Source organism: Chelon labrosus (assembly GCF_963514085.1).
Source record: "Chelon labrosus genome assembly, chromosome: 6".
Classification (NCBI taxonomy): Eukaryota; Metazoa; Chordata; class Actinopteri; order Mugiliformes; family Mugilidae; genus Chelon; species Chelon labrosus.
The window spans coordinates 18,498,557-18,525,768 of NC_140342.1; the positions used below are offsets into that span (position 1 = coordinate 18,498,557).

General features: G+C 38.6%; 2 protein-coding genes across 4 annotated transcripts in view; one reads left to right on the plus strand and one right to left on the minus strand.

Annotated features, from left to right (window-relative positions):
* The window catches only part of cacnb2b (calcium channel, voltage-dependent, beta 2b), a gene marked incomplete at its 5' end in the record, with an annotated part of 33,991 nt that extends 26,878 nt beyond the window's left edge, over window positions 1-7,113 (plus strand). The window contains 7 exons of the mRNA XM_084547476.1: window positions 613-693; window positions 776-834; window positions 933-1,042; window positions 3,380-3,531; window positions 3,682-3,777; window positions 4,280-4,453; window positions 5,747-7,113. Coding sequence (XP_084403602.1) covers window positions 613-693; window positions 776-834; window positions 933-1,042; window positions 3,380-3,531; window positions 3,682-3,777; window positions 4,280-4,453; window positions 5,747-6,481 — 1,407 coding nt within the window. The 3' untranslated portion in view covers window positions 6,482-7,113. The remainder of the gene's footprint in view (window positions 1-612; window positions 694-775; window positions 835-932; window positions 1,043-3,379; window positions 3,532-3,681; window positions 3,778-4,279; window positions 4,454-5,746) is intronic.
* A 2,185-nt stretch (window positions 7,114-9,298) lies between these two features.
* Window positions 9,299-27,191, minus strand: LOC311489647 (macrophage mannose receptor 1-like). 3 transcript variants are annotated; one of them, XM_084546824.1, is made up of 33 exons: window positions 25,562-27,191; window positions 25,009-25,365; window positions 23,473-23,643; window positions 23,121-23,276; window positions 22,809-22,919; window positions 22,359-22,496; window positions 22,080-22,259; window positions 21,693-21,847; window positions 20,898-21,011; window positions 20,322-20,437; window positions 20,043-20,191; window positions 19,753-19,952; window positions 19,280-19,401; window positions 19,034-19,106; window positions 18,785-18,938; window positions 18,281-18,319; window positions 17,656-17,819; window positions 17,475-17,536; window positions 17,114-17,214; window positions 16,847-16,989; window positions 16,571-16,676; window positions 15,620-15,747; window positions 15,458-15,505; window positions 15,261-15,299; window positions 15,138-15,176; window positions 13,994-14,096; window positions 13,578-13,807; window positions 12,450-12,615; window positions 12,120-12,290; window positions 11,874-11,990; window positions 11,121-11,285; window positions 10,928-10,954; window positions 9,299-10,841 (listed from the first exon to the last, which is right to left on the minus strand). In XM_084546824.1, exons 1-33 carry the CDS (start codon window positions 25,623-25,625, stop codon window positions 10,576-10,578), a joined length of 4,374 nt encoding a protein of 1,457 aa, XP_084402950.1. In that variant the 5' UTR covers window positions 25,626-27,191; the 3' UTR covers window positions 9,299-10,575. The 3 variants fall into 3 exon arrangements, with proteins under 3 accessions (XP_084402950.1, XP_084402949.1, XP_084402951.1); XM_084546823.1 differs by having other exon boundaries at window positions 17,644-17,819; XM_084546825.1 differs by lacking the exon at window positions 15,138-15,176 and having other exon boundaries at window positions 17,644-17,819.
* Between the last annotated feature and the right edge of the window lie 21 nt (window positions 27,192-27,212).

Below are 27,212 nucleotides of genomic sequence, written 5' to 3' on the forward strand. Positions count from 1 at the left end.
TGCCATTTGTTTTTTAATATGCTCACAGCACAAAGATAGCATGCTAGCAGGTAATTTAGCACTTCTGCATTCTAGTTAGCACAAAACACTATTCTGAGTTTGTCTGAAGCGCAAAGGCTGTAGCTACTGCCTGATTTCTAAAGTGTGACTCAAACTTAAACTACAATTGGACTGGAGACAGATGTTTGACAGATGTCTGATAAGAAAATGGTGGGAGGTGGAGAGTTTGGAGGAGGGGGCGAACTCGGACGTAACGTTCCAAGTAGTGAGACAATGACAGACTTTAGGGTGCATGCTGCCTTGGTGGCATGCTGCCATGTTGAGTTGAAAGCAGGCAGGCAGACAGGTAGTAGGGAGCTGGCAAAGGGGGCCGGTGAAGACACAGGTGCTGCACAAGGAGGCAGATAACTTGAGGCATGGGGAAACAAAGATTATTCCAAGAGCAGTGGCGACACAAGGAGAAACTACCAGAGGTTGGCAAGCTTTTTGACAGCCTGTGTAATGCATAAAGTCATTTTTTTTTGTACATGCCATACATACAGCGGAAACGTACATTTACATACGCTGGCCATACCTAAATCAAAGATATTTTCTCTCATCTGCTGACTACAGGGGGAGCAGGTGGCTATGTATGATGTAGTGCCTACAATGCGTCCCGTGGTTCTAATGGGACCATCACTGAAGGGCTTAGAGGTGAGTTTCAGTTCACTTATAATGTTCATTTCCAACACCGATTGTATTTGTTGAATCTTAATATGTTTATGTTTAATTCCAGGTTACAGATATGATGCAAAAAGCACTATTTGACTTTTTAAAACATCGATTTGAAGGCAGGTAAGTTCTGATTTAACTCTTAACTCTTTTTTTTTTTGGACTTAAAACGCCATTTAAAATGTGTCTGTGATTATAACGCCTGCTGTTTTGTTGTCCAGAATCACTATCACACGGGTCACGGCAGACATCTCTCTGGCTAAACGGTCCATCCTCAACAACCCTGGCAAAAAGGCCTTAATGGACCGGTCCAACACCCGATCCAATTTAGGTACGTGGGTTATCATCCTGCAGCAGGCGAGGCAAATTATGTCTAGGGTATTCTCTTATCTGTTTGGAGCTTCCTGCATCAGGACATCTCAAACAGTACCAGTCACAGAAAAGAACACTACATCAGTTTCTAAAATAACTTCTTTAATTGCTCTCTGGCACTCATTGTTATGTCCCTGTTGGCAAACTGTGACCACTGGGAACCATAATGAGGCTAAAACAAGCAACTTATGCAATCTGACCCAGGTCTGAAAATGAACTTTTTCTTCATCTCACTAAGACACATCAGTTTATGCTCTCAGGATTTTCTCGTATGCACTGTAGGTTGTATAGATAAACAGGATGATATTGCCTGACGTTGCTGCAGGCACGGCAATGAAAACAGGTGAAGATAGTAAAGAGGATAGTTCAACATTTTGGGACAATAGCTTTCTTTTAGAGAATCAGATGAAGAGATTGATATCATTCTCATGTCTGTGCACTAAATATACAGCCACAGCATTTTTTATTTTAGCTATTATATTGCATATTTATCTATAGTAAACAGTTTATTTTCCCCAAGACCGTCTGGTCCCTTTTAATAAACCCTCTGTGACTGTGCAACCAACCTTGATATTAACAATTCTGCATTCAGAATACACTGTGCTGGACTTTTGTATTTATTTTTAAGCACCGTTCTGGTGGGAACATTTTATACAATGACAGTAAAAGCTTCTTATCTTATCTTGTATTATCACGTCTGGAAACATGGGGAAACTGACAACAATGCTAGCAGCTGTGAGGCCGAACCTGGGCACAACAGGGCTTTGTGTTAAATGCAGTCAGCGGTGCGCTGACATGCTCACAGCACAGTGCTAAAGTACTAGCGGCAGTGTTTAGCCTGTTCATCTTTAGTTTATTGTGTCAGCATGCTAAAGGAGTACAGTATAGCTGAGGCTATGATGAATTAAAACCGACAGAACTCGATGAAAATATCAGAGGATTACCGAAGTGAGTTTAACGGTCGAACGTGGGAGGGGGTCAAGAATGCATGGACAGTTATAGTGATGCATCCGATAGATTCAGTAAGATTTATCCCTTTGAAACCGTGAATGTGTGTATAAGGTTTCTTGGCACTTTCATCCAATAATTACTGAGTTATTTCACTCTAGGCAAGTTGTGAACCAACAGACTAACGGAGCAACCAACGTTACCACATTGTGGAGTTATTTCTCAAAACTCAACTACTAAATAGGAACACATATGTGAGTTGTGTCAGGTATGATAATCTATTCACTGGATATTTGCTGGGAAATTACTTTCTTTGCCTCGGTACAGTAGGACAGTCATAATCTTCCCCCAATCATTAAGAAGAAGAAGAAAAGAAATTGTTATCGGAATGGGGGACAAGATTTACATGGTTTTCTCTACTCTTGTCTTTCTCATTGCCGTCTCATCCCAGATGCTGCCGGTATGTATAACTGAAAGCACTGGTAGTCCTTGTGTTTTTCTCCACCTCCCTTCCTTTCTTTCATTACCTCATATCTGTATCACCCCCCCCCCACACACACACACATGCTGTTTCTTCACTCTTTACATGATTATTCGTGAAGATAGATTCATGTAAGTGGGTTGACAGAGACAAAATATGTGATTTACTTTCACCTGTGCGATCTTTAACTTGCCGAAGGACAGAAACGGCTTCCTCCATGCTTTCCCCTTTCCCGCCATCCCTCTAGTGGCCAATCTTTATATTACTCCCATAATTGTAACATCTTGAATCTCTCTGTGGGTTAGTAAAGTAAATACAAAGCAGGCACAATCACAGTTTTTTTTTTTTTTATCTGCTTTGCGAGACATTAACTATTCATCCTGTAAGTTGCTGACAGGTCTGTACTGTTTTTGCTCTGTACTGATTTATTTTCTGCATTAGTAATTTAAGAATATGACTCTGTTTGCTAGCATTGCTGGCACATTCAACTTGTTGTGGATCATGAGATAGCCTATGCTTGAAATTATCTTGTAGTCTTCGTGTAAATAAATCAACACATCGCCTAATAATTTATTTCTAAGCAAACTATTATCTTGTTTGTTGGGTGAGAGGGGGATTTCGTCTCAGCATATTGCTATATATTATTCTCTAAACCTATTGATCCTCAGGTCTCAATGCATCCAGGCTCCATAACAACAACAACAACATCAAAAAAAATCCTATTCTTGTATAAGATGATCAATAATCTAGTTACATTTTCACGAGTTACCCGAGATGCAGCCTCTAGTTTTAAATGTCAACAAAGAAATTCATTATGTGCGTGGATTTTCTCGGTCTCAGTCTTGTTCTCGATGTCTGCCCTTGCAGCCCAGATCCAGGGGGAGGTGGAGCGTATATTCGAGCTTGCCCGCAGCCTGCAGCTGGTGGTTTTAGACGCAGACACAGTCAACCACCCTCTGCAGGTGTCCAAGACCTCCCTGGCTCCGATCCTTGTCTACGTCAAGATCTCCTCACCGAAGGTAATCTTCTCATCTGAGGGAACTGTGCTCCTGGATGAAATTTATCTTCCTATAACTTAGCTCTCATCAGTTTGTACGGTAAAGGAACATCTATGCTGAGAAATACCAACAGCCTTATCTCATTCCTCTCTTCGCTCATTTGCTGTGCAGGTGTTAACGAGACTCATCAAGACGAGAGGGAAGTCTCAGACCAAACACCTCAATGTTCAGCTTGTGGCTGCAGACAAGCTTGCCCAATGTCCACCGGTGAGTGCCATCTAGTGGCAATTGTCAGAAATTGGTGCAGTGGTAGTTACTGTATGATATCAATACATTTTTATCTCTAGTAGAAGAATGAACAGAATGTTAGCTTGAATTTAAACTGGTAAAACCTGACTTTTCTGCAGGGACCACTACAGAGTGTGAGGTCATGACCTCATGATGCTTGGAGACGCAGCAAGTTTATATCTCTAAAGACTGGTTCCTATACTCTACTTTAAAAATTGGTGTTAGACCGTGGTGTGGTTTTGAAGCAGCATCCAGACCTTTATGTTGGCACTGTATGCTCATGCCACTATTCACAAGGGTGTCAATTTTTTGTGATGATCTTATTTCATTTCACTGCCTTATCTGAATCTCAACAGCTAACCACAGACTTACCTGGCTGATTACCACATGTCTGCTATGCTTTGAGTGGTGCCACAGTTACAGATCATCATATAGTTTGCTTCTTACTGTTGGGCTGTTTCTTGTTTTAAATGTCCTGCAGGAAATGTTTGATGTCATCTTAGATGAGAACCAGCTAACAGATGCCTGTGAGCATATTGCTGATTATCTGGAGTCCTACTGGAGAGCTACTCATCCACCAGAGATGGAGCCTGCCAACGCTCTGGTGTCCCAGCTGGCTGAGAATACACTGCCTATGAGTCCTAGAGCAATACCGGTACTTAAAAACACAGACACGTCAGGGAGGGAAAAACATGCCTCACCAAAATAAATAATCAAGTTTATAGTCTCTCATCTTATCTCATCTCATCCCACCCATCTCATGAGTACCACAAGACTGCTGAATGTGGAAAAGCTGTTGTAACTGTTAATCATAAGCTCAGCAGGACTGCCATTGTTTGGCTAGGTGGAGCTTCACAATGTGCAAACTACATCAGTATTTCCTTCCATGAATCCATCTAACATTTTCATTTCATGTCTTCTCACCCTACTCCACTGGAAAGTCGAAGAAATGAGATACACTCTGGTGAGTGAGATACATTCAAATTCCACTGTAGTGCCATTTCACCATTTCATTTCAGTTAAAAGTGTAGTGTAGACACAGAATTGGCTTTTCTGCAAGAAAAGAAGTTATGCCATAAACCTGAGCCCTCTGTTTAGTTGAAAAGGTACAAAAAGGTAATGCTCAAAAAAAGAAACACCTGTAATAACCAGAATGCTTTACAATTCTCCTAATGCGGATTTCCAGGCTGCTGCTGTTGGATATGCTTGACTGTGGTATAAGCTACTTTTTACAGACAAATGATCAAGGAGAGGTCAGGACAGGACTACATTTTCTGATGCTGTTGTACACATTATCTGTTAAATATGCACTCATTTTCATACATTTCCAGAACAAAAAAAGTTAAAAAATCTTGCTAAATTTTGTAGATATACCAGAGTCAAATGTTGCCACTTCTAGGATTATGGATGTCTCTTTATGATGATAAATGGAAAAAAAAAACTCCCAAACAAACAAGATGTTAATGTCACACAGTGAATCTCTAAACTGAAATTAAAGAAGTAGATCACTGAATCTGACTTTTGCATAACTGATTAAACAAAGAGCAACAGAGGGGTATTTGTAGGTTGCCGAAGCTCAGAAATGGGACATGCATATTGCCCAAATTTCAAGTTCCCATGTCAAGAATGTTGATTTGTTGATTTAACCCTTATGAGGACGCAAGTTTGAAACTGAGGTGAAAACAAACTTAAAAGTGTCTGAGTGACGTCTGTGCAGGTGTAAGAGTATGAGCTGTCTTATTTAAAACCCCCAAATCTGTCCACCAACTTAATCAAATCCACAGGTGTGACAACAGGACACGTGTAACTCTTCATTCTGATCTGAAATGGTTTCCATCCCATCATATTTAACATTTTTCCTGCCATTTATGTCCTCAATCTCCCCATGAGACACATTGTATGTATAGTGCATGGTATGACAAATTATTTCTTTTTTTTTTTAACCCAGGATGAGCAGAAAAATAAGAAGTCAGCTGCCCCCAAGAGGAAGGGCTCCCGTGAGAACCACCTTGACCAGGAGCCTTCTTCAGCCCCAGATCAGGAGCAGGGGGCTGAGGAGGGCCAAAGAGAAGAAGAAGAGCGGCTCCTGAGGACCGAACCAAAGAAACCCCAGCACACCCGCCAACACCACCACCACCACCACCGCCGGATGGAGCACCACAGTCACACACAGCACAGCCAAACATCCGGTGGCATGGACATACAGTCGAGCAGGGATCCCAGCCAGAGGCTCCCCCGAAGGCACCTGCCCGAGGAGAGGGACGCCAAGGTGGAAGATGTGGTGGAAGCGGATGAGGAGGAGACTCACTATAACCACCGGGGCAATAACCACCACCATCATAACAGCAACCACCACCATCACCACCATCACCATCATCGTGGGAACAGCCAGCCACACGTCGGGGAGGACTATGAGCAGGCGCACAATGAACGCAATCGGCAGCACAGGCATCACCAGCATATTCCACCACGGACACACAATACGGATCACTATCCTGTACACAATCATCACAACTACCATGGCAGAGACAGGGACAGGGACAGAGACAGACACAGAGATAGAGACAGAGACAGGGACAGAGAAAGACACAAGGACAGGGAAAGGGACAGAGATAGGGATCATGGTAGAGATCGAGACAGAGATGTTCGACAGTGGCACAGAGATTCGTATATACATCAGTGACTATTGTTTCTACTGAGGGTTGGTGCATGGTTGTATGCTGCTTATTTTATAATGCACTTATGGGCGGGGTGGGGTGTGTCTTCTTGTTAGACAGTGTCTTTCCTCATGTTTGCCATTTTTTTTTTTTCACATTACTCCTCTTTATTATTCTTTCCCAAAATGTACTTTAGCATTTGTAGGACACATTTCTGTGTGTCATATTTTCAACCAGTTCTGTGTGTTTTTGCACAAACAAGATTAAAATGCACTGATATGATCCCTAATAAATCATATGTCAATAAAACGCCAGACAGTAGGGAAATATGGCTTTTATAGCTTCCATAGACTCACATCACAACTCAAAAAATGTCTCAGTCTAAAGTTAAGAGATATACACTTGTATACAAAGGGAAACAAATTATTTAAAAAAAAAAAACCATAAAATCAGTCACATGCTAATCTGATATCATGATAAAAATGTGCAATTTTAATAAAAATAAATTGGTTTGCAACATGTCCCAAAATGTAATCATCATGTATTGAGTACAAATGCTCTGTAACACATATTTCAAACATAATTTAGTTTCATCATCTCATATGTGAGAATTTTACATTTTATCTGTGGGCTAAACAACCTAAGTGAAGATGACACCTTGACTTCTGGGAAATTGTATTCTGCAATTAATTGACTGATAAGAAAATAATCGTCAGGTTAATAAATAATCACACAAAAAATAAAATAGAAATAAATTTGTTGTAGCCCAGAAGAGGTCATCATCTCAATTTATAACCGTGGTAACCACGGGATAAAATAGAATTATTAAAACAATAGCTGTGTTAATTTTATGATTTTACATTTACACAGAGTTGCACAAATGTTCGAATAATTGCTGGGATCAGGTTGTGTAGTTTCTATGTCACGTCTTCCTCTGCCCCCATGTGTTTAAATCTGTGTATCTTCAAAAGCCAACGATTTATTTCAAACATTAGTATGAAAAGTCAAACTATTTTTCTACATGATTCCAAAGGGAAATCATACTTTGCTTCCTATTTTTAAACAACAATGTTCAAGCATTACTGACTGAAAACACTGCATTTGCTTTATCTGGAAGCATGAATAATATTTTGATGACACTGACCTATGCTACATGCTGGATACTCTATGCATCCTCTTGTGATAAAATATACTGCTTGAATACAATCTCTATGCATTTGTACATACTTCATAAATGCCTTGTTGGGTATATGTAAGGAGAACAAGAGAGCCTGTTGCACTGTTTGGCAGAACTTGAACTTATGTGTGTGATTTACTGTAAGAAGACTGACTCCTTTCAAGGTTTGTTTTGGTTATTTTTTGTTTTGTACAGAACTCAGAAGTTAATTTTGACAAATATGCATTCTATTGTTGAAAACCATTAAAATATAAAAACATGTATAGTGACATTTTTATTTTTATTCATAAGTTGAGCACCTCCGTTACTTATTACTGTCTAGATCACTGAATGAGTTCAGGTTTGCAAGAAAAGAGGAGAGGGTCACTTCATTTGACATTCAGGGTATTTTCAAAAAAATAAAAACATTAAATTAGGCACAATTTCAAAACAAAAGTGAGATGTTTTATTTTTTTATTTCGTAGAATGTGGATGGACTTTTATTGTCGCTTTCTCAACCTTTTTCCTTTTTAACAAATTTTGCATTATTTTGATTTAAACATTAACTAATTGCATTAATCATGCTCACGGCTGATGCTGCTTCAGCTTTGCTCAGAGTAACATATAAACGGACAGAAACTAAATCGAAATACTTGTATCACTGTAAATATCCCCAAACTTTCTCAGAATTAAGACCAGCTAGGCTCATAATTTACACTTTGTTGATAATAAAGTGTAAGGGGAAAGGGAATCGTTTTTATAGACCCCAGTTACCTTTAGGAAATTGCATTTTCCTCCCAAAATAAATTCAATAAATACTATTAATCTTATTTATTTATGATTTATTTATTTATTTATTTGCTGAACATGCTCAGTGCAATATCCATGTAACTGTCAAATTCTTCAAGGATGTGTATGTTTTTTTGGAGTGAAGACAGCATGTGCAATGGCAACTAAGTTCTGACTGTTCTAACCCATAGTCAGGTCTATCTTTGTGAAGCACTGAGTTACTTTACTTAAAATAAGTTAGCTAATTTTGTGAACTGCCGTAACAGACTAATCTCAGATCAAAATCTAGATTGGTCTAACGCTGAAGATCAGACCAAAATATTTGAGTGAAACAGACCCAAGCAGGTGTCAATAATATACTCCTCCCTTAGATGTCTTTAAATGTAGGAAACAGCGCCCCCTCGATGTAACGGGTGGACACTGTATTCCAGTCTGTGGTTAAAGATGGCATTGCACTGGGGACGAAGCGAAACTCAAGAAGTTGGCGCATCCTTACACCAAGAAAACGAAGTCTGAGGTGAAATTTTAAGCCTCACAACATTTTCAGACAGTTAGCGACTGATTTCATGATAAACGGGAAACACTGGCTTTGCAGTTTATGAATTTCAAGAATAGCTAGTGATATGTTAGCTACGTGTTTTGACTAGCTAACGGGAACCAGTGACCAACACAGCAAAAGTAACCATCTCTCATCACAAAGGAAAGGATGATCTACTTCTACGTCGAATAACGTAAGTCAGATACACTTTCTTCTGTCTTTTTTGCTCACCATTATGTTTCGTGATGGCACGACCAAGGTTATCTTTCAAGTTAGACACTGCCTAGTTACCTGTGGTGGCCAATCCATGTGTGAATACGGTATCTCATGCTCCCTGAACCACTCTTTCACAATTTGACTCCTATGAATCCTGGCATTGTCATCTTGGAATATGCCCGTGCCGTCAGGGAAGAAAAAAAACATTGATGGAATAACCTGGTCATTCAGTATATTCAGGTAGTCAGCTGACCTCATTCTTAGTACACATCAACATGATGTGCTGAACCTAGACCTGACCAACTGCAGCAATCCCAGATCATAGCACTGCCCCCACAGGCTTGTACAGTAGGCACTAGGCTTGATGGATGCGTCACCTCTCTTCTTACCCTGATGCACTGGTTCCCCACTATCCATCCAGTTTTAAATAATGCATTGGGCAGTTTTTACCGAATGTTTCTACAATCTCCTTAGATGTTTTCTCTGCTTGATGAATGCCAATGATTTGACCCTTCCCAAACAGACCAACATCTTTTCCACAACCACGGAATATGTCTTTTGACATGGTTGTTTAAGAAATGAGAAGCTACTCATTGGATCAGTTGGGGTTAAATAACAGCTGAAAGATAATCTCCCATGCAGTAATTATCCAATAGGAGGGTCGTACCTATTTGCTTAGTTAAATCCAGGTCCAGACTTTTTGGCCAGGCAGTGTATAACTGATATAATTTCTCAAATAATCAACCTAAACGTAGCTGAATAGTTAGTAAGCTAAAGATACCGTTTGTATCCAAAATAGAGCAGTTAGGAGAGAGCAGATATTTCCAAAAATGTAATTATTGTTAAAGCCGTTTTATTTTTAACAATGCATGGACTGTGCTCTCTACACTGAAATTCTACTATGTAAAACATTTAACAATAAGCAGAATTACAAACAGCAAATAAATGTAGTGGATATATAAGCAGCGGACTAAATGTGTAAATACTCAAAATGCTAGAAGAAGCATTACCTTTTCACGCTAAGTGTTGCTTAGCACAAACAAAAGTAAAACGTAACATTCATTTTACATGACTGTGTTGCTCGGAACATCTTTTTATGAAGAAGTTTTAAATCTTATGTGTTAGAAGTCACCGGGATTTCTGCAAGGTAAAATATTTGTAATACTTTCAAGGATTATAGAAAGTCAGCATGGTTCAGTGAAACAAATCAAATTTTTGCCTTATTTAAAGTCAACAGGTTCAACCGAAATAATGGGGCAAATACAAAAATTCCAACACAACACTGTCTTTGAAGACATAGACTAACATAACATGTTATTGCAGAAATTTATATCTGAAGTAAAACATTCCACAGTATGTTAATGCCACTAACTGCCAACATGATTCAAACAACAGAACAGCATTTTCTGCCTGTATTTACATTAAACAGATAGAACAGGGTCCGAGTTATCCTCCTCTGCATTTGCGACCAGTTTATTGGTGTCCACCTGACCAGCCTGGTGCCGCTCATTGTTGAAGAAGAGTGGGTTGTCAAAGGTTGTTAACTTCTCAGGAATAGCTATTCGGACGCCGGATTTCTTAAAGAAAAAGAACATGATGCCTGTCCCTATGACAATCGCAGCAATCACCAGTACCACACCCAAAATTATGCGGCCACGGGTTTGAGTGTCCACCGTTTTAGGAATGCCTGTACACATTCAACACATAGAAGATGATGAGCCACAAATTACAATTATGATCCAATCATGAGAATTACAAAGAACCGTTACTTACCAGGCTTTGGTAGACTTTGTTTTGGCACTAGAAAAAAAGACAAACACACTAGAATAAACTTTTCAAACACCTTATTATGATTAAAGAGACAACACAATTTATTAATTAAGTATTTTTTGATTTATTTTTTTGTTTCACTGGGCCATGTGTTACACATTCCTGTAACCATAAATCATTATTTTAATTTACTCACCTTTGTGTGTTTTACAAATATATCCTCTGTCATGCCACTTGCTGCCTGTTCTCCAACTCCCATCTGAAGTTCTAATTACTGCATAGTTTCCATAGGTGCCGTCAGGTTGATCTGCACCCCAGTTATTGTAGTCAACGACTGTTTTATCTAACCACTTCCAGGAGCCTAGAGAAAAACAGAAATATAAACTGTATAATTATTTCCATACAGTTACTTTTCTTTTACCAAGTCATCTTTGACATATTTTCTTTCCATGTGTGTAGAAAGTAAATTTTTAAAAAGCTTTATGCATTTTTTTTTTGTTTCTCTGTAAACATGCAAAGAATGTAAGAAAAGAAATAATTGAAATGACAGGATCGAAAATCGATTCGCCACTTGAGGGCAGCAGAGGAACAACACTGACATACAGTATTTGTTTTAAAGATGTTTTTGGTTAAACATGAAGCAAACCAAACTCTCAATGAACTGAAATATATTGTCATTTTAGTTTCTCACAGGGTTATCAGACCATAGTCATTTAATCTATATTTATTTAATATAAAAATATTGATACAGCTGTATTTTTTTTCTCAATTTGTTGTTGACCAGACGTAGTTTCAGTTCTCTGTTCAGGGGAAAAATAGTTAAACTTCTGTATTTATTTTACTTCTTGGTTTCAGAGAATATGTTTTTACAAAGACTGTTTCCTTCCTTATGTTCAACAAAGTGTAGTTACTGTGTCTTTTCATGGAAGAGCAGAAAATGTGACTGTACCTTTGTGAGTTTTATATAGACCAATCCAGAATGCTATCTGGCTGTCTTTAAACATGTTCACATTGTTTTCAATGAATTCTTGCTCCTGTGGATTTTCAATGCTGGCAAGAGTTCCACCTTTACATTCAGTCAAAACAACAACAACAAAAGGCTCTTAGTAATATCCAAATAAAACTGCATGATTGTGAATTTATTATTATTATTATTATTATTATTATTATTATATTACAATTCACAGATCCTCACCATGTCTTGCACAGCTAGCAGATGCATCTGGCCACTCAATCCTTTCTGTAATAAAGAGGTAACAATAACCCTTAAACGGTATCCAGCCATTTTCCCTGGCTGAGTGTCTGGTATTTTCTGGGTCTTCAGGGCAGAGTCCTGGGAACTCAGTTGACTCAGTTGGTGGGACATCTGTGAATATTAAGAGTGAGTGGTGCTTACTTAAACTATATCACATCTAAACTATAATACAAAAGTGTCACCATGTTACAAACTGGAGAAGGCAAGGGGTTTTCCAACATTTTGGACAGAAGAGATAGAAAAATATATTCAAATGTACTTGTGCCTTACCTGTCGTCTTCATACAAACACTGGTCTTGTTCTGACTGCAGTCAGCAGTTACCCATTTGCCATTCTCATCTACAAACACGCAAGGTCGGCCCATTCTTGGCTCATATGAATCCCAGTTTGATATGGTCATACTCCAGCCAGCAATATATCTGAAATATCCACCAGTCTGAAAACACAGATTTAGAGCATCACTCATTGAAAATATTTTTTAAATACCAGTCTATCGCAGGGCTAACACAGAGACACATTCAACTATTCACACTCACACCTACGGCCAATTTAGAATCACCAGTTAGCCTAACAAGCATCTATGGACAGTGGGAGGAAGCCGGAGTACCCGTAGAGAACGTACACAGACTCAGGGAGAACATGCAAACTCCACACAGAAAGGCCCTGAACGTGGCCAATCCAGGCGTTTTTAAAATGATCAGATTGGAATCGGGCTTCAGCCAAGGCTGATCTTTTGTAAATGTATTTTAGATCTGCCATAAACCAAAACTACCCCACTCATAGCCTCTAAACATCTCCTTCGTCTTCTGTTTTAATAGTGGTTGGTTAGCGCCAAAGCTGCCAAAAAAAAAAAAGTATTCGCAAAGGCAACAATAACAACACACACTGATTACTGCATTTAAAATGTGACAGCATTAAGGGGAAAAATATTCCACAGAGGGTTAGGGAGTTTATGGCATTAGATAACCAGCCCATTTCTGGAGAACACAGGTTTTCCCCGGAGTCAAGTTCTGAGCTACCCTTTCCCTATATTGACTTTGACAGCTCTATTTATTGGCCTGAGTCCAGGAGAATACAAGAAAAGAGAACCCTTTAAAAATCTCCAGGGGAGGAACTTTAGGACATTTAAGATCGGATCGGGGGAAACGGAACTTGATAGGGACATCCCTATTTATGGTAGTAACAAACAGAACAGAATCTGCCCAGTTTCCAAGGCTAACCTTAGTTTGATCTTTAGCTGACAGACAACAACCTATGCTCTGTCAAAACCCTGAAGCCTTCACCTGAACAAGTCTTCGTTGCAAAGCTTTTGTTTGAACATATACAATAGCCAACAGAATATTTCAGCAGGTTAATTATTATTATTTTCTTTAATCTTTTAGAAATACTTAATTTTACCAAGTTTTTGTTCAGTCCAATCCACATAGGAGCTTTCAGATCCAAAGCCATCAGCTCGACATAGATCTGTGACCACTCATTAAGCAGACTTGCCAGGTTGGCGCCATCACGTTCACAGTTCTTCTGGGCTTCATACCAGTTCATTTGTTGAGTAACAACCTTGATAGAGTCATTAAATATTTTGACATAGCCAGTAGGAGTTGGTTCAGTGCGGTCCTGGAAAGTTTCATCTGTTAGCGGTTAGAAAAAAGACAAATGGAAATTACTACTACAAGAAGAAAGAAATGACATATTAGTTTAGTTACAATAGGCTTTTTCAAGACAAGGTGATTAGAAGATTAATCAAAAATAATTGATACATTAAACAATAATGAAATAAATTATAGTCATAATTTGAATGTAAATTGTTGACTCACCAACATTTCGTATACAGATATATCCATTGGTGTCATTGCAGGACCTTTTTATCCATTTTCCAGTGCCAATGTTGCGATCAGTAGTCATCGCCGCACATGTTCTCTTTTAAGACACAGAACAATAGTGAGGAAAAGAGCTCTCATTGGAAAGAATTTTGTTAACACATTGTTTAGGGGGCCGGCTTATGAATGTTTTAAGGCAAATGGAGCTTTATTGTAGCCTAAAAATCTAGACTGCCCCTAGCGGCAGCAAATTACATTTGCTTCCAGGGTCAGTCTAGTTACTCTCCGTTGACTTGAGATTTCGAAAAATCCAAGATGTACCGGGCCAATCACGAGTCGGTGGGCGGGCTTAACATGATGACGACTGACCTGCTGTCTCCTTGTTGAGCTTTACCCTCTTCTTCTAGGACGAAGGCAGAAGCATCAAACGAGGTGAAAATCATTATAAATCGGGTCATGTCGAGAGCTGTAGTTACACGAAGGGAGTTTTGGTCGGTTCTGTACGCGCCAGCATGCGGGTAAGCGGTAAGCGACTTGGACTTGTAGTTCGTTTAATTACGTATTTTCCATAGCGTTTTACTTAACTATCTTGCGACAAACTGTGACATTCTTGACATGTAAAATCATTTTTTATTCTGAAAAACAATATATGTATAATCCAAGGCACAAGTCGATCGGGACCAGAAAATAATTTATCTTTCGCCATAGACTGCCGTTCATATTTTTTCGAAAGATAGGTCCCATGGAGGCAATCGGAAGGGGCGGGACTTCGGCTCTCCATAAGTTCCGTGAATTACGCGTGAATTCCCCATCCTGCTAGAACTACCAGAGCGATGGCTGCTGCTAGCGAACAACTTTCTTTCGAATCGGCTTTGGCCGCCACTCTGAAAGACTTGAAGTTAAGCTTTTCTCTGAGAAATGAACTCTCTTTTCCGTTGCTCTGACTATTTCACCTTCTTCGTTGCTCTGATTGGTTGTAGCGCTATCCTATTGCGTGGAGAGGGAGTTTGAAAGACAACCGTTTATCCCACCCCTCCGGTTGAGCCCTGTCTATGGAGAGTGCCCAGACCCTACATTTAATGTGGGTCTGGCTCGTCAGGCTAGCTTTATTGCACATTACAGTGTGAAAGTAAAGCGTTACCTCTTCATTTATGAAAGGCACCATGTGAGGATAAATCATCTACAATGAAAAATCAGGATGTCAAATATATAAGCAGATAAACAGTATCACAGACAATACTGATTCGTATAACTCATGTTTTACCATATCATCCATCGAATGGTAGCTGCGCATAGAAGACGGCTGCAAAAGCAAATTGGTGTCAGAAATGTTAAGCAACAAGTGCATATTCAGTATAAAATTATATAAAAGTTGTTGGTACTTGACGCACAACATTAGTTTGCCTATATATTCCAAGCTGCCACAGCCAAAATCAAAACACAAAAATGTAAGCACGTTACCCAGTGAGGTTCGTCATGATCATAGATAATATGTTGATGGTGGTATCGCTGCAACAGAAGATAACATAAAATTATTTTTTTTTAAAACACACACTAAAAACCACAATACTACATAACTGTGGCACTTCTCATCAAAATACAGAAATTACACTGTCCACTTACTTCAAAACCCCAATTGTTGTATCGCCTTGGTTGCCCATCAGTCCAGTAGAATGCAGAATCTTGCACATTATGTAAACCAATCCACAGGTTTGTAGTTGGCGCTTCAGCCATCTTACTAGTCAAAAACACTAAAAATGTAACAAATATTAAAGATTTAGTTGTCGTTGTCCCAAAAGTCTGACACCACATAATTGAAGCAACGCTCATTTGAAACTGAACAAATTCATGTTTAGCCAGTATAAATATGACTGTGACCAAAGTTTCCAGCCAAACATTGTGTAATGAGTAACAACACGGCAGTAAGAAATCAAAGGGTCATTCAAATTATAACTCTAAGCAAAGAAAGGAGGCTAAAATTAAGCATGCCATAAGATGAATACATCAAGCTCTGTTCACTGAGAAGTAGAAAAACAATTTCATCGCCGCCACAGAATTTGCATAAAAACGCAACACTAACCCTTTCGCCAGTCAGTAAAAGGACTGTCAAATAAAGGTTATGTAGTTGTCGGCTCAAAGGGTAAGTAGTGTCTGTTAACCACTGGGAAACAATCTCAAACGCTTGGGGTGGAAGCCTTTCTTATGGATGACTTTTCTTTACCAATCTAAGTTTGGCGTGGTATGTTTAAGTAAACGAACAGAAGAGAGAAGGTTATTGCAGTGGAATAAACCACAGTGATACATGATGGATTCAAGTATGGGGATGGTTTCTCCGGTCTGAACACCTTAATAGACCTGAAAACTAATTAACACTTGAAGTCCAAAGAGCGCCGACTATTTTTAATATTTCTATTTTTAATATTCAGTACCAGCCACAGCACAGGGGGGTGATGTTGATGTTATCATTTACATTCTATGTTACAAATGTAAAAATAAAAAAGACCTATCTTCACTCGTGGTCTCTGACGCCCGGATCAAATTGTACTGTATATATAAATTAAATATGAAACAAACCTTGAACATGTCTTGTGGTAATTGAGGCCAGATTTCCTCCCAGGTTTTTGCATTGTGTCCTCGCTGTTTCCCATGTCTCCTTCTGGCTGTTAAAGATGCTGTAACACTGTAGTCGAAAAATCAACAGCTTTGTGTGATATTTTCTAGACCTGCAGGTGCTCATTTTAAACATTTTAACAGCCAGCATTATCAGGCAGTGATTATTTAGTCAGTGCAATATCGGTTGTATTACCACCTCTGTGTATAACGCTAACAAGACTAAAAGTGAACTCTGACCTTTGAATTAATTTTTTTCCAGCTCTGTGGGCAGCCACCTTTTGGGAGTACAGTTGGTGCTACAGTAGCGTTGGCGGGCGGTGAGCCACTGCGTTTACAAATGGATTTGTAGTCCAAGCCGCAATTATAATCATGCCAGAATCCTGTGACCCAAACCAACATTTAAAAGAAATATTTCAGTGTCCATCTTGGCAATTAAAATTTAATATCAGATGTTTATATTACATTCATTACATGAAAAGCTACCATCAATTTAAAGCTACGTACCCATTAAAGGAGTAATGGCAACACAGTTCTCATCATTGTTCTTGAAATCAGGTTGATTTTCATTCCACCTTTGAAACACAACTGGCGAATCGTCCATCCACCTTTTTGGGGCAGAATAAAATTATAAGACAAGACACATTCATTCACTTTCATTCCCATTTTGACTGATTTTATAAAATGTATATTGCTAATTACTGGAGTAAGGAGTCAATCTTGCAACAGTACCATTTACATTTTTTTGAATAAATTTAAATATTCATTATAACATAGTTCCCATCAGAACTGTGTCACAATTTTTACATAATTTTCTTTATTTATATTTATATTTGAATCCATTATTCATTATTTCATTAATACTCACGCAAATGTTCCATCAAGATCTACGACCAGGCCTATCCAATACTGCCCGTAACTTTCAAATACCTACACACAGAGACAGCGGGAATGCAGTAAAATCAGCAATACTTAAATTTCAGTATGATCCGTGCTTAAATACTGTGGCAAAAGATTGTTAGTAACGTGATATATACATTGCGATTCACCTGTTTCCAGATAAAGACACTTTCAGCTTCACTGTTGATAGTCACCAAGTCACCATGCTGCCGTTGGCAGTAGCGGCGAGCTTCTTCCATGGACATTGATTCTCTGTTAAAATAATACTGATTCCCTTTCCATTCTAGCCACCCATCTGAGGTAGTATTGTAGTCTGAAAACACAGTAGAAACAGGTAAATATATGTTCTGTGCAAGTGTAGTTCCTGGTTTTCAATATTTTTTTTCGTAGTCATTGTAGTTATAATCTGTTTTCTCCATGAGTAAGTCAAATGTTGTTCCCACAGTTTGGCAAAATTAAGTAGGGGATCTTAATTAATTTTAATGTTGGTTAATTTAGTTGCTGACACTTAAACACTTTAGTATTGATCACCTGTCCTAGCAGTGGGTCTTTCACTTGTAGTTATTTATAACTTTAAGTAATTGCAAATTTGATTTGATACAGACAATAAAATCACACTTTTTTACACACACACACACACATATACATATATATATATATATATATATATATAAATTGTTCTTACAAATGAAACTGTAAATGTTGGTATATAACTGAAACATGAGGTCAATGTGAATTTTGCTGTGTGGATACATTGAGAAATGACAGACTTACCGGGGGTCACCGGGTCTGGAGGTGGATTTGGGGTCACTCCTGTAAGGACAAAAGATAACTAAGCTCTGAATAAATTCTGAATCCATCAAAGAGCCACAAGCTACAGTTAATTTTTCAAGCTAGCAATATGAAAAAAAAAACAAAAAAAACAACTGATGGCCAACACTGCTGTGTGACGGGTGTGGCATGCTACAAATGGTGTCAACTTTTTTCAACATGTCAGCCAGTGTTTTTATGTGTTTTTTATGCCACTGGTCAACTTTTAAACAGGTGACGTCACTTACAACGCCGCCAAGCGCTTGAGTCAAACTTCAGCAGTGACTCGCGGACAGTGTAGCTGGCCACACTCAGCCTTTTGCCACTGGTAATAGGAAAATAGCTTGACTAAGAGTCATTGTCATAAAATTAAGCTTGCTCAGTTAACCCTTTAACAGTTACATACTCTTGTTTTGTATTAACCAGTCAACCAAGAAAGAAAAATCATCCAGTTTGTCAGTATTTTACCTAAACGAATCTGGCACAGCCATCCTGAGTATGTCTCACAGTGCACATCGTTCCAAGATCCATCTCTGCTCCGTTTGTGTAGTTTGAGTTGTGCACAAGATTCCACATTGTTTTTATTGTTTGGCTCTCCATCCTCCCAGTGTTGGAAATTCAGCTGTAAACAACACAGAAAAACAATAACAGGGAATTAATAAAAATGAATAAATACTGTTTCCTTACTAAAAATGATGTAATAAAGTATTTACTTACTGGGGACTCATCGCTCCATACATAACCAGCATTGGGATCAGGGGCACTTAGTCCAATCCATACTGTGTCATAGCTATAATGAACAAACATAAGTGAATGGTTTAAATATAAAACATTTTTGTGAATTTTTTCATTACTTAGTAGACCTAGTGATGTGCTGCCGCTCTGGACACAGGCCACATTTAATCATCTGCTGCAGCCTGTTTTGTATATTTTGAATCCGTAATTTGCCATATCTCACTGTACCGGTCTGGTAGAAGTCGATGTTCTGTATCACTGTGGATGCTGAGCAGGTCTCCTCCGATAGCTCTGCAGTAATCTCTGGCCTCATACCAGGTCCTCTTTTTTTCCGAATACTCTGTAAACAACTGCAAACCAAACAAGGCAAAGAGGTTCAGCATAGTTAGATAATATCACTTCACGCCATTCACAGGCAAAGGTTTTACTTTTTAAAAAAGCCGTTGCCTTGTAAGGTTTGATTGAAACCGACTATTCTCAATCTTCCTTTTGTGACTAAAGGCGCAAATTGTATACACATTGCTTTGTGTGAACCATCAAACCTAAAGTGCATAATTTAGACATTGTTTACCTTTACCATCAAGGGTATGTTTTTCGATTTTGGCTAGTTAATATGTTTGTGAATGACTCAGGTGAATCAAGAACAAAAGTGTTCTTTAAGCTACAGTGGGCTTTTTCTTTTTTCCTTTTTTTTTCTGTACCTTATAGCACTGGTTTCTTGGTCTTAATGGAGTCCAGTCGTCTGCACACTTTGGAGGGTTGACAGTCGGTGGGGCAGAAGTTACAACTGCCCCCTCTGCCAGATGCTTACAGATGTATTTTTCCTTGTTGGTGCAAGGCAGCACATCCCAGAGACCAGCAAAAATCCCAGTTTTCATGGCAACGCAGCCCTGCGTGTGACCTTGATTGTCAATAGAGAAATTGTGAATTTTTAATTGTGAGGCTACTGTTTCACAACTTGTCAAAGATGGACTTCAGTATTTCTCCATACCTGGCATTTCAGCATTCCAGTGAGTAAATCTTACTGTCTCTGTGTTGGTCCATGCAAATTCTTCTGCATTATCCTTGTTTGAGAGCCCTAGCCAGAAATATTTCTCTGGTCTAGTCCCAACCAGACTCACAAGGAATGCATTATCCACCCTGGAATTATTTTCAGGGATCATAGGTTATCTGGTTAAACTAAATGTTTTTTTTGTTTGTTTGTTTGTTTTGCTCATATTATGTGTTAAATGTACTGTGAACATTTACACATGTGAACATTTTTTCTTACCCATTTGAAACATCAGCTAAGTAAGAATCTGAACTCTTGCAGTCATCTTTAGCTTCATCAAATGTTTTGGTCTCTTTTCCTATGAAGTAGCAGTATGAGCCATGACGCCTCCATCCCTGCATTGGTGGAAAACAAAGTGACGAAAGACATACTCAACATTAATCCATTTTTAAAGTTGGCTTAACAGCGTGTTTTTTCCTTAGTATACAGTTTCAAACTTTGACATGATTGCTTAATATTACATAGTATGACAATAAATGGACCGAAAGCAACGAAGTCACACTTACTGTATGTGCCTTATTTTAGCAAAATTGATATTCTATCAGAAAAAATTAAAGGATTAAAAAAAAATATTCTACTGCCTTTAGCGATATATAATTTTTTGACCACTTAGTGGATCTCCACAACTAATTAAAAAACACGAACCTGTGATATATTACTCTTAATCAAATAGTAACACTAACACTTAAAACTGTGTTGCTGTCCACATGTAGTTATACAGTATGAACACAAAATGAACGCTTTATTGAAAAAGCAAATAAGCAAAAATAATAACAGCAAGGAAACGCAACGCACACTTTTGCAGCCTACGTCCTGTTCTACTTCATCTCCAGTGGGTGTTGAAACAGTCCTCTTCATACAAATGAAGCCATGTTTATCTTCACACGCACGGTCAGCCCAATTTCCATTCTGCAACAGTATCAAAAAATACCAAAACATATTTATGTGTAGATTAGATGTGCACTGCAGTCAAACAATGTACAGATTTAACGCCATACAAACACACCTAAACAAAAATATACACTGCTTGTACGAATTTATATGTGCATATACACCGATCAGGCATAACATTATGACCTCTACATTATTGTGTAGCTCTCTCTTGTGCCTCCAGAACAGTTTTGACACACCAGAGCATGGACATGGGCCTTCTTTGGGTGTCCTGTGGTGTCTGGCAACAGAATGTTATTAGTGGGAGCCTTTGGGTCTTATGGGTTGAGGGGAGAGGCCTCTGTGGATCAGGCTTGGTCCATTGCATCCCACAGATACTTGGATCAGTTTGGGATTGAGGGAATTTGGAGGCCAGGTCAACACCTTGTGCTGTTTTTTTTTTTTTTTTTTTAGTTGTTCCTAAATTGTTGTTCCCATGTGTGCTACTCAATTAAGGAGTGTCATTTCTATTGGGTGAAGGTGGGTGGTACGTCTAAGTAACATCCACACAAATGCCAGGTCCACACTTTTCCCAGCAGAACATTGAGTTGACACAAGATGGTCAATGCCATTCACTTCTCCTGTCAGTGGTTTTAATGTTGTGGCTGATCAGCATATATAGAAGTAATTTGTTCTCCATAACCACATGATGCGGCTTACCTCTCCTCTGATGAGAACACAGTCCTTTATATCACCCAAGACGGATGGTTTTCCATACTCCCAGCTAGTGTAGGTAACGGTGGAGTGGTCACTCCAGTCAAATAGCCTCTCTGTTTTCTTGTCATTCAGTCCAATCCAAAGCTCATCTGCGGATCCTGCCAACATCCGTAAACAGTTGTCCGAATACTTCATTAACTTACAAATAGTACTTACTAATACGTTTTTATTTATACTATGTTCTTGTAGCACTCTCAACTTGCTAAGCCGTAATATTTTGTTGCAAAAAAGAACCAAAGGGTGCCAGGGTACTGATTTACCAACGTATTAACAATGTTAGGAAAAATAAATAGAACAAGGCGCCAGTAATAAAAGGGTGTAAGCACGTACCATATCCAAGTTGAGAGATGACAAAGCCTTGATCCTCCGCATTGCGGATGCTCACAAGATCCCCTTCTACCTCACGGCATGCTTTCTGAGCTTCAGACCATGTTTTCTTAGTTCTGTTAAGATGGAAGCAGTGGCCATTGTAGGGAATCCAGGGTCTTGGGCAAAATCCTGTCTCAGTAGCTGATTAGGCAGAACAAAGAAATATAAGTACTGAATGACAGACATACAGCGTAGCTATACTGTAACCAGTCTAGAATATCAGAAATCTTTTGTTGTTACTTCGGGTGTCAGTTTCCTCAGCTCCTTTACTGGAGCAAATGTAGCCCAGTTTCCTGCTGCAAGGTGAACTTTGCCAGGAGTACTGTACAGAAGGATCAACAGTTGCACAGTTGTGACCAGGATTAGGAAGTGGATGCCCTAAAACAAGACAATAATCATGTTTAATGTTAGCACTATAAAAGGATTCATATCACTTCCCTCTTCATCGTCTCTTTCCTCGGTTACACTTCTCTTTTTATCATTTTAATTTGTGAGGCTGGTAGGCAGATATTGCTTCTGTCATACAGTGTGAGACTAGCGCAATTTCTCCTGTCATTATGTCTCCTGTCTCCTTGTCTTTAGCAACCAACTTCCAACTCTATGAGCTTGATTTGAGTATTGGTAGGGAATTTAAACACAGTACGATTTAATATATTTTTAATACTGTGCATAATTTGAGGATAAACCTACCTGAGTCCCAGTTCAGATAACGGTAAGGCTTCCCATTACTCCATTTCCAGCCATGTTCTGAATCCAGGAACAGCCCAATCCAAAGTGTATTGCCCCCTCTTCCTAGTAGTGCTGTTTGGGCCATAGGCAACACAAATGAAAAAAATTGGCATTCCCTTTGTCATTAGTTTTTCCTTAAGATTTGACTATGTAAAGAATATACAAAATCCTATTTTTGAGAGAGATTTTCAGTAATAGATATTGATAATACTGTTGCTACCATGTGTGCCTACATTTTCCACTGCATTGAGTGCAGAGTTACTGTCTCCTTACCTGTGACATAGGCGTGCTCATGAGGATCAGTGACACTAAGCAAGGAAGCACCTTGCTGTTTGCAGCTGACTTCTGCCTGGGGCCACGTCAGAATTGCCTGTGTGTTGAGCTGGTAATGCACTCCTGTTATTGGGTTCATGGTCCAGTCTTCTTTGGCTATTAAACAAAATACATATATGTGAAGTATAATACTTTAATTCACATTAAGACAAACCTTATGTGCGTGTTTTTCTCCAGTAAATTACGAGGGTTGTTTTAACTGTAAATAAGTCCTAAATCAAATGATGCTGAGAAACAATAATGGCTCCTGAAGGCTTACGCTACTCAGAGGCCCTTCATGGGCAGTACTCACATGTTGTCGGGCAGTATCCCCAGCGTTCACTTTCATATTTTGTCTCAACCGCACACCAGAGACGCTTTTCTGACGAGTCAAATGCAGTGCAGTTTGAGTACCACTGGTCTTTGTACAGAAAAGGAAACATGCAGGGCTTTCCAGCTGCATTTCCACCGATGGTAAAAAGTTCTAAAAGGTATTAAGCACAAAACAGAGACTGGTTTTAGAGCAGTTCATCTGCATTAACTTATTTTCATGAGAACATATGATGTACAGCTTTAAAGCTAGAGTAGAGAGATTCTGGAAGTGAGAGTAATTATACAAACTCCACACATACATGACGTACGGCCAGTCTACACTCTTCTGCTTTCTGTACTCCAACATGGAAAAACCCCAGACAGTGCTGTGTTTTCCCTCGCCATTAACCTTTTTTTATTATTATTTGTTTTGTAGTTGTCAATTTTCTGTTTTAGCTAGAGCACCTTGGTTGGATGTGTCGTGCGTTTCATTGCATTCTCTCTGACTATTCAAGTTACATTTCTTGCAAGAACAAAGGCAGAAAAATGCGTTTTCTCTTCACCGTTGTCTCTGTATTACCTTGCACCCATGTTGGTACATGTTGAGGGAAAAAAAAGAGCACCTAGCTCAAACCCTCTAAGAATAAAAAGACCAGACTTTGCCAATAAACATCTAAAAAAAAAAAAAGCCATGCCAATTCTCGAACAATTTTTGGACTGAAGAAACTAACATCACCCTGCACCAGAATTGTGGGAAGAAAAACTTGGTAATGGTGACTTTATTCCTGCTGTGAAGCATACAACAAGGTGTAGGCAGTTTGCTCTAATAGGCATGCATGCCTTCCAGTGGCACTGGGTGGCTAGTGTTTGCTGATATGCAAAGTTGTTTGGACGGTCCAGTACAGTCACAGTGCAGATAGACAATAACCCAAAGCATACTGTAAAATCAACTCCAGATTTTAAAGGTAAAGAAGGTCACCTGATCTCAAATCGATAAAGCATAAATTTAACATGTGGAAGACAAAATTATAAGCAATCATTGACAGCAAAGGATACTCGAAAAAAGTATAATAAATAAGCATATTATTTGCAATAATATTCATTTGTCCAACTACATCACTATGTACCCTGAAAGTAAAGCACTCTGTATAAAACTGCTATTATGTAAAAATTATGAAGTAGTTCTAATAGTGATATGTTGGTAAATCCCCTTGGATTAAAGTTAAGAATCTGCATTTTAAGTCCATGTTCATTATATAACTGTATCTTGTATATGTTTATGTAAATGGATAAATTAATGAAAATTGTGCAAGTGTCCCAATTTACATGGACATACCCATTTTAAATGCAGGATGGGACAATTTTCCCTCCTGGTGGGTGAAGGTTCTATGTAAATATATTTTAATGCAAACTCTTCAACTTTAAAACTATCTCTAACACAATCTTTGTAATTTTAGCTTTATCTTCTAGTTTTTGGAAATTATTTGTTTGTGTGTAAAGTTCAATACAACACTGTTACTGTCACACGGTACTGTACCTCTATATGTTCTTGTGCAAGCACCACTGGATGTCCCTGAAATGGTGAGCTGGTTATTGGGTCCTGTTGTTTTGGAGAGAATGGCTGTGTTATCTGCATTGAGCTCAATGTAAAGCTCTTGGCCTTTGAGGGCAAGCACCGTTTCATTCTTGCATTCCCACTTTTGGAGTTCACTGGTTTCATCACAGTCGTAGAGGCTTATTTCACTCCCCACGCTTTTCCCCTGGGCTCCCAGGCACTTATTCCTCTGATGAACCAGAAGCCGATCACTGGTTGTCCAGCGTATGTCATGGCAGTAGTTATTTGTTTTTACCAAACAAAAACCTGTGGCCTTGTTAGTTAATTGAAATGGTGTATCTGTAGGAAAATAATTCGTATAAACACACTTGCAGAATCTCATCATTAGAATTATTTTTTACAAAGTTAAATTCGATTTTTCTCATGAACAGTAATACTGATAATTAATCACAGAAATAATTGAAATTTGACAAAAAATCAAAGCTTGTGCACAAATCTCACAAAAATGTTAAAATGAAATGTTGGAATACTTTACCATCAGAAGCCAAGCATTGGAATGTTTGGATGAGGAGCATGAAAGCAGTACAAGTTACCCTCATTGTTACTATACTTATGTCTGACAGCAAAAGACTTTATCCATGCATTCTTGCTGAGGATTTAGGAGCTGTGTGAATGATGGTTGAACGCCAGCCTTAGTAGGACTGAAACATCCTGACTCAACTTTTTTTTTTAATCGGAAATCAAATACTGGCATTTGGACACTTGTTGTACCCGGAATACTGCTTTAACGAACAGCATTGCACAACAAATAGACTGATGTGGTAACCAGGAAGTGTTGTGCTTCGAGTGAAATGGCAGCCAATTCACACAGATACCAAACACGTTTAACTAGGACAAACAATTTCCTTTTTAATGGTTTTTCTTTATTTTTCAATTCTTCATTAATAACCCACATAAATTAATTCTATGTATTCTACAGTAATATTTTTGAATTCATATGTCCACATTTTTAAACCTACAGTTAACTTTTAATTTTGACACGTATGCATGTCGGGACAGAGAAGCAGATGTGATTCAAATTGCGGTTTGTAGGTTGGTGCAGCCAAACATGATTCACATTAGGTTTAACTTAACTGAAGACAACGTTGTGCAACATCCACTACAAGGAAGCTGTAATGCTGACTTTATATTTCTGTATTTGACATTCTGAGGAATACAAAAAATATTTTTTCAGTTACTGTGTATAAGGTACACTTGTACTTCTCACACAGCAAAGACCAATTCTTGGCGTACGCTTCTGTATTTCTGTATTGTTCAAAGGATTGAAGGATCACATAGAAAAATACAATCTCCCATGAAAGTTTCTGAATGACTGGTTGTAACTTTGCACTTTTTAGCTTATTTTCAGAAAATATAGAAGCTAGTTACAGATTGGGCAACACGGAGCAATGCATTCAGAGTTTGTTGCATTCCCCAAGTACAATAGGCAATAGGCATACATAACATTGGAAAATGTGGAATGAGTTTAACTCCTTAATAGTGTCGCGAATTCACGACACACTGTTTCCGCTCAGACTGCAGCCGAAACTGGAGCATGTAATACTCCAATGTCGGTTTGTGCACATTCATAAAATTCTTGGGAACCTTTTGCAAGCACTAGTTTCCCGTAGGACAGGTCGGAGTGGTAAGCAAAAATACAAATAATTCATTTCTTTATATAATTGAAAAATCAATTCAGGCGTTAAGGGGTTAACACCACCTGTACTTGTGCTCTTTTAAAGATGGATTATAAAGTGTTGGAACTACAGTGTTGTGTTATTTTTTTTTTAAAAAATGAATGTGTCATTTTCAAAGAGGAAGTGGTTTCTGTGCATCTCAGAAATGTCAGGATGCTGGTGATGAGTAAGAACAGCATATGAGTCGAGCTAGGACGAATTGCCTAGAAGTTGAGTAACATCAAAATCAAATGTGTCAATAAATCAGTAAATCTTTTATGTCTCTATTTTTATTAAAGAAACTCTTTGCTTTATTGTGGAGATTTAATCACCACCTGTACTCTTTTGCCCGTCTCCAGTAGCATGTGTATCGTAGTCACAACGATCTTCATTTTAACTTTTTTATTTGTTATTTTCTTCATATACATACAATATATTGAATATAACATATAATCTGCAGTATAACAAAAA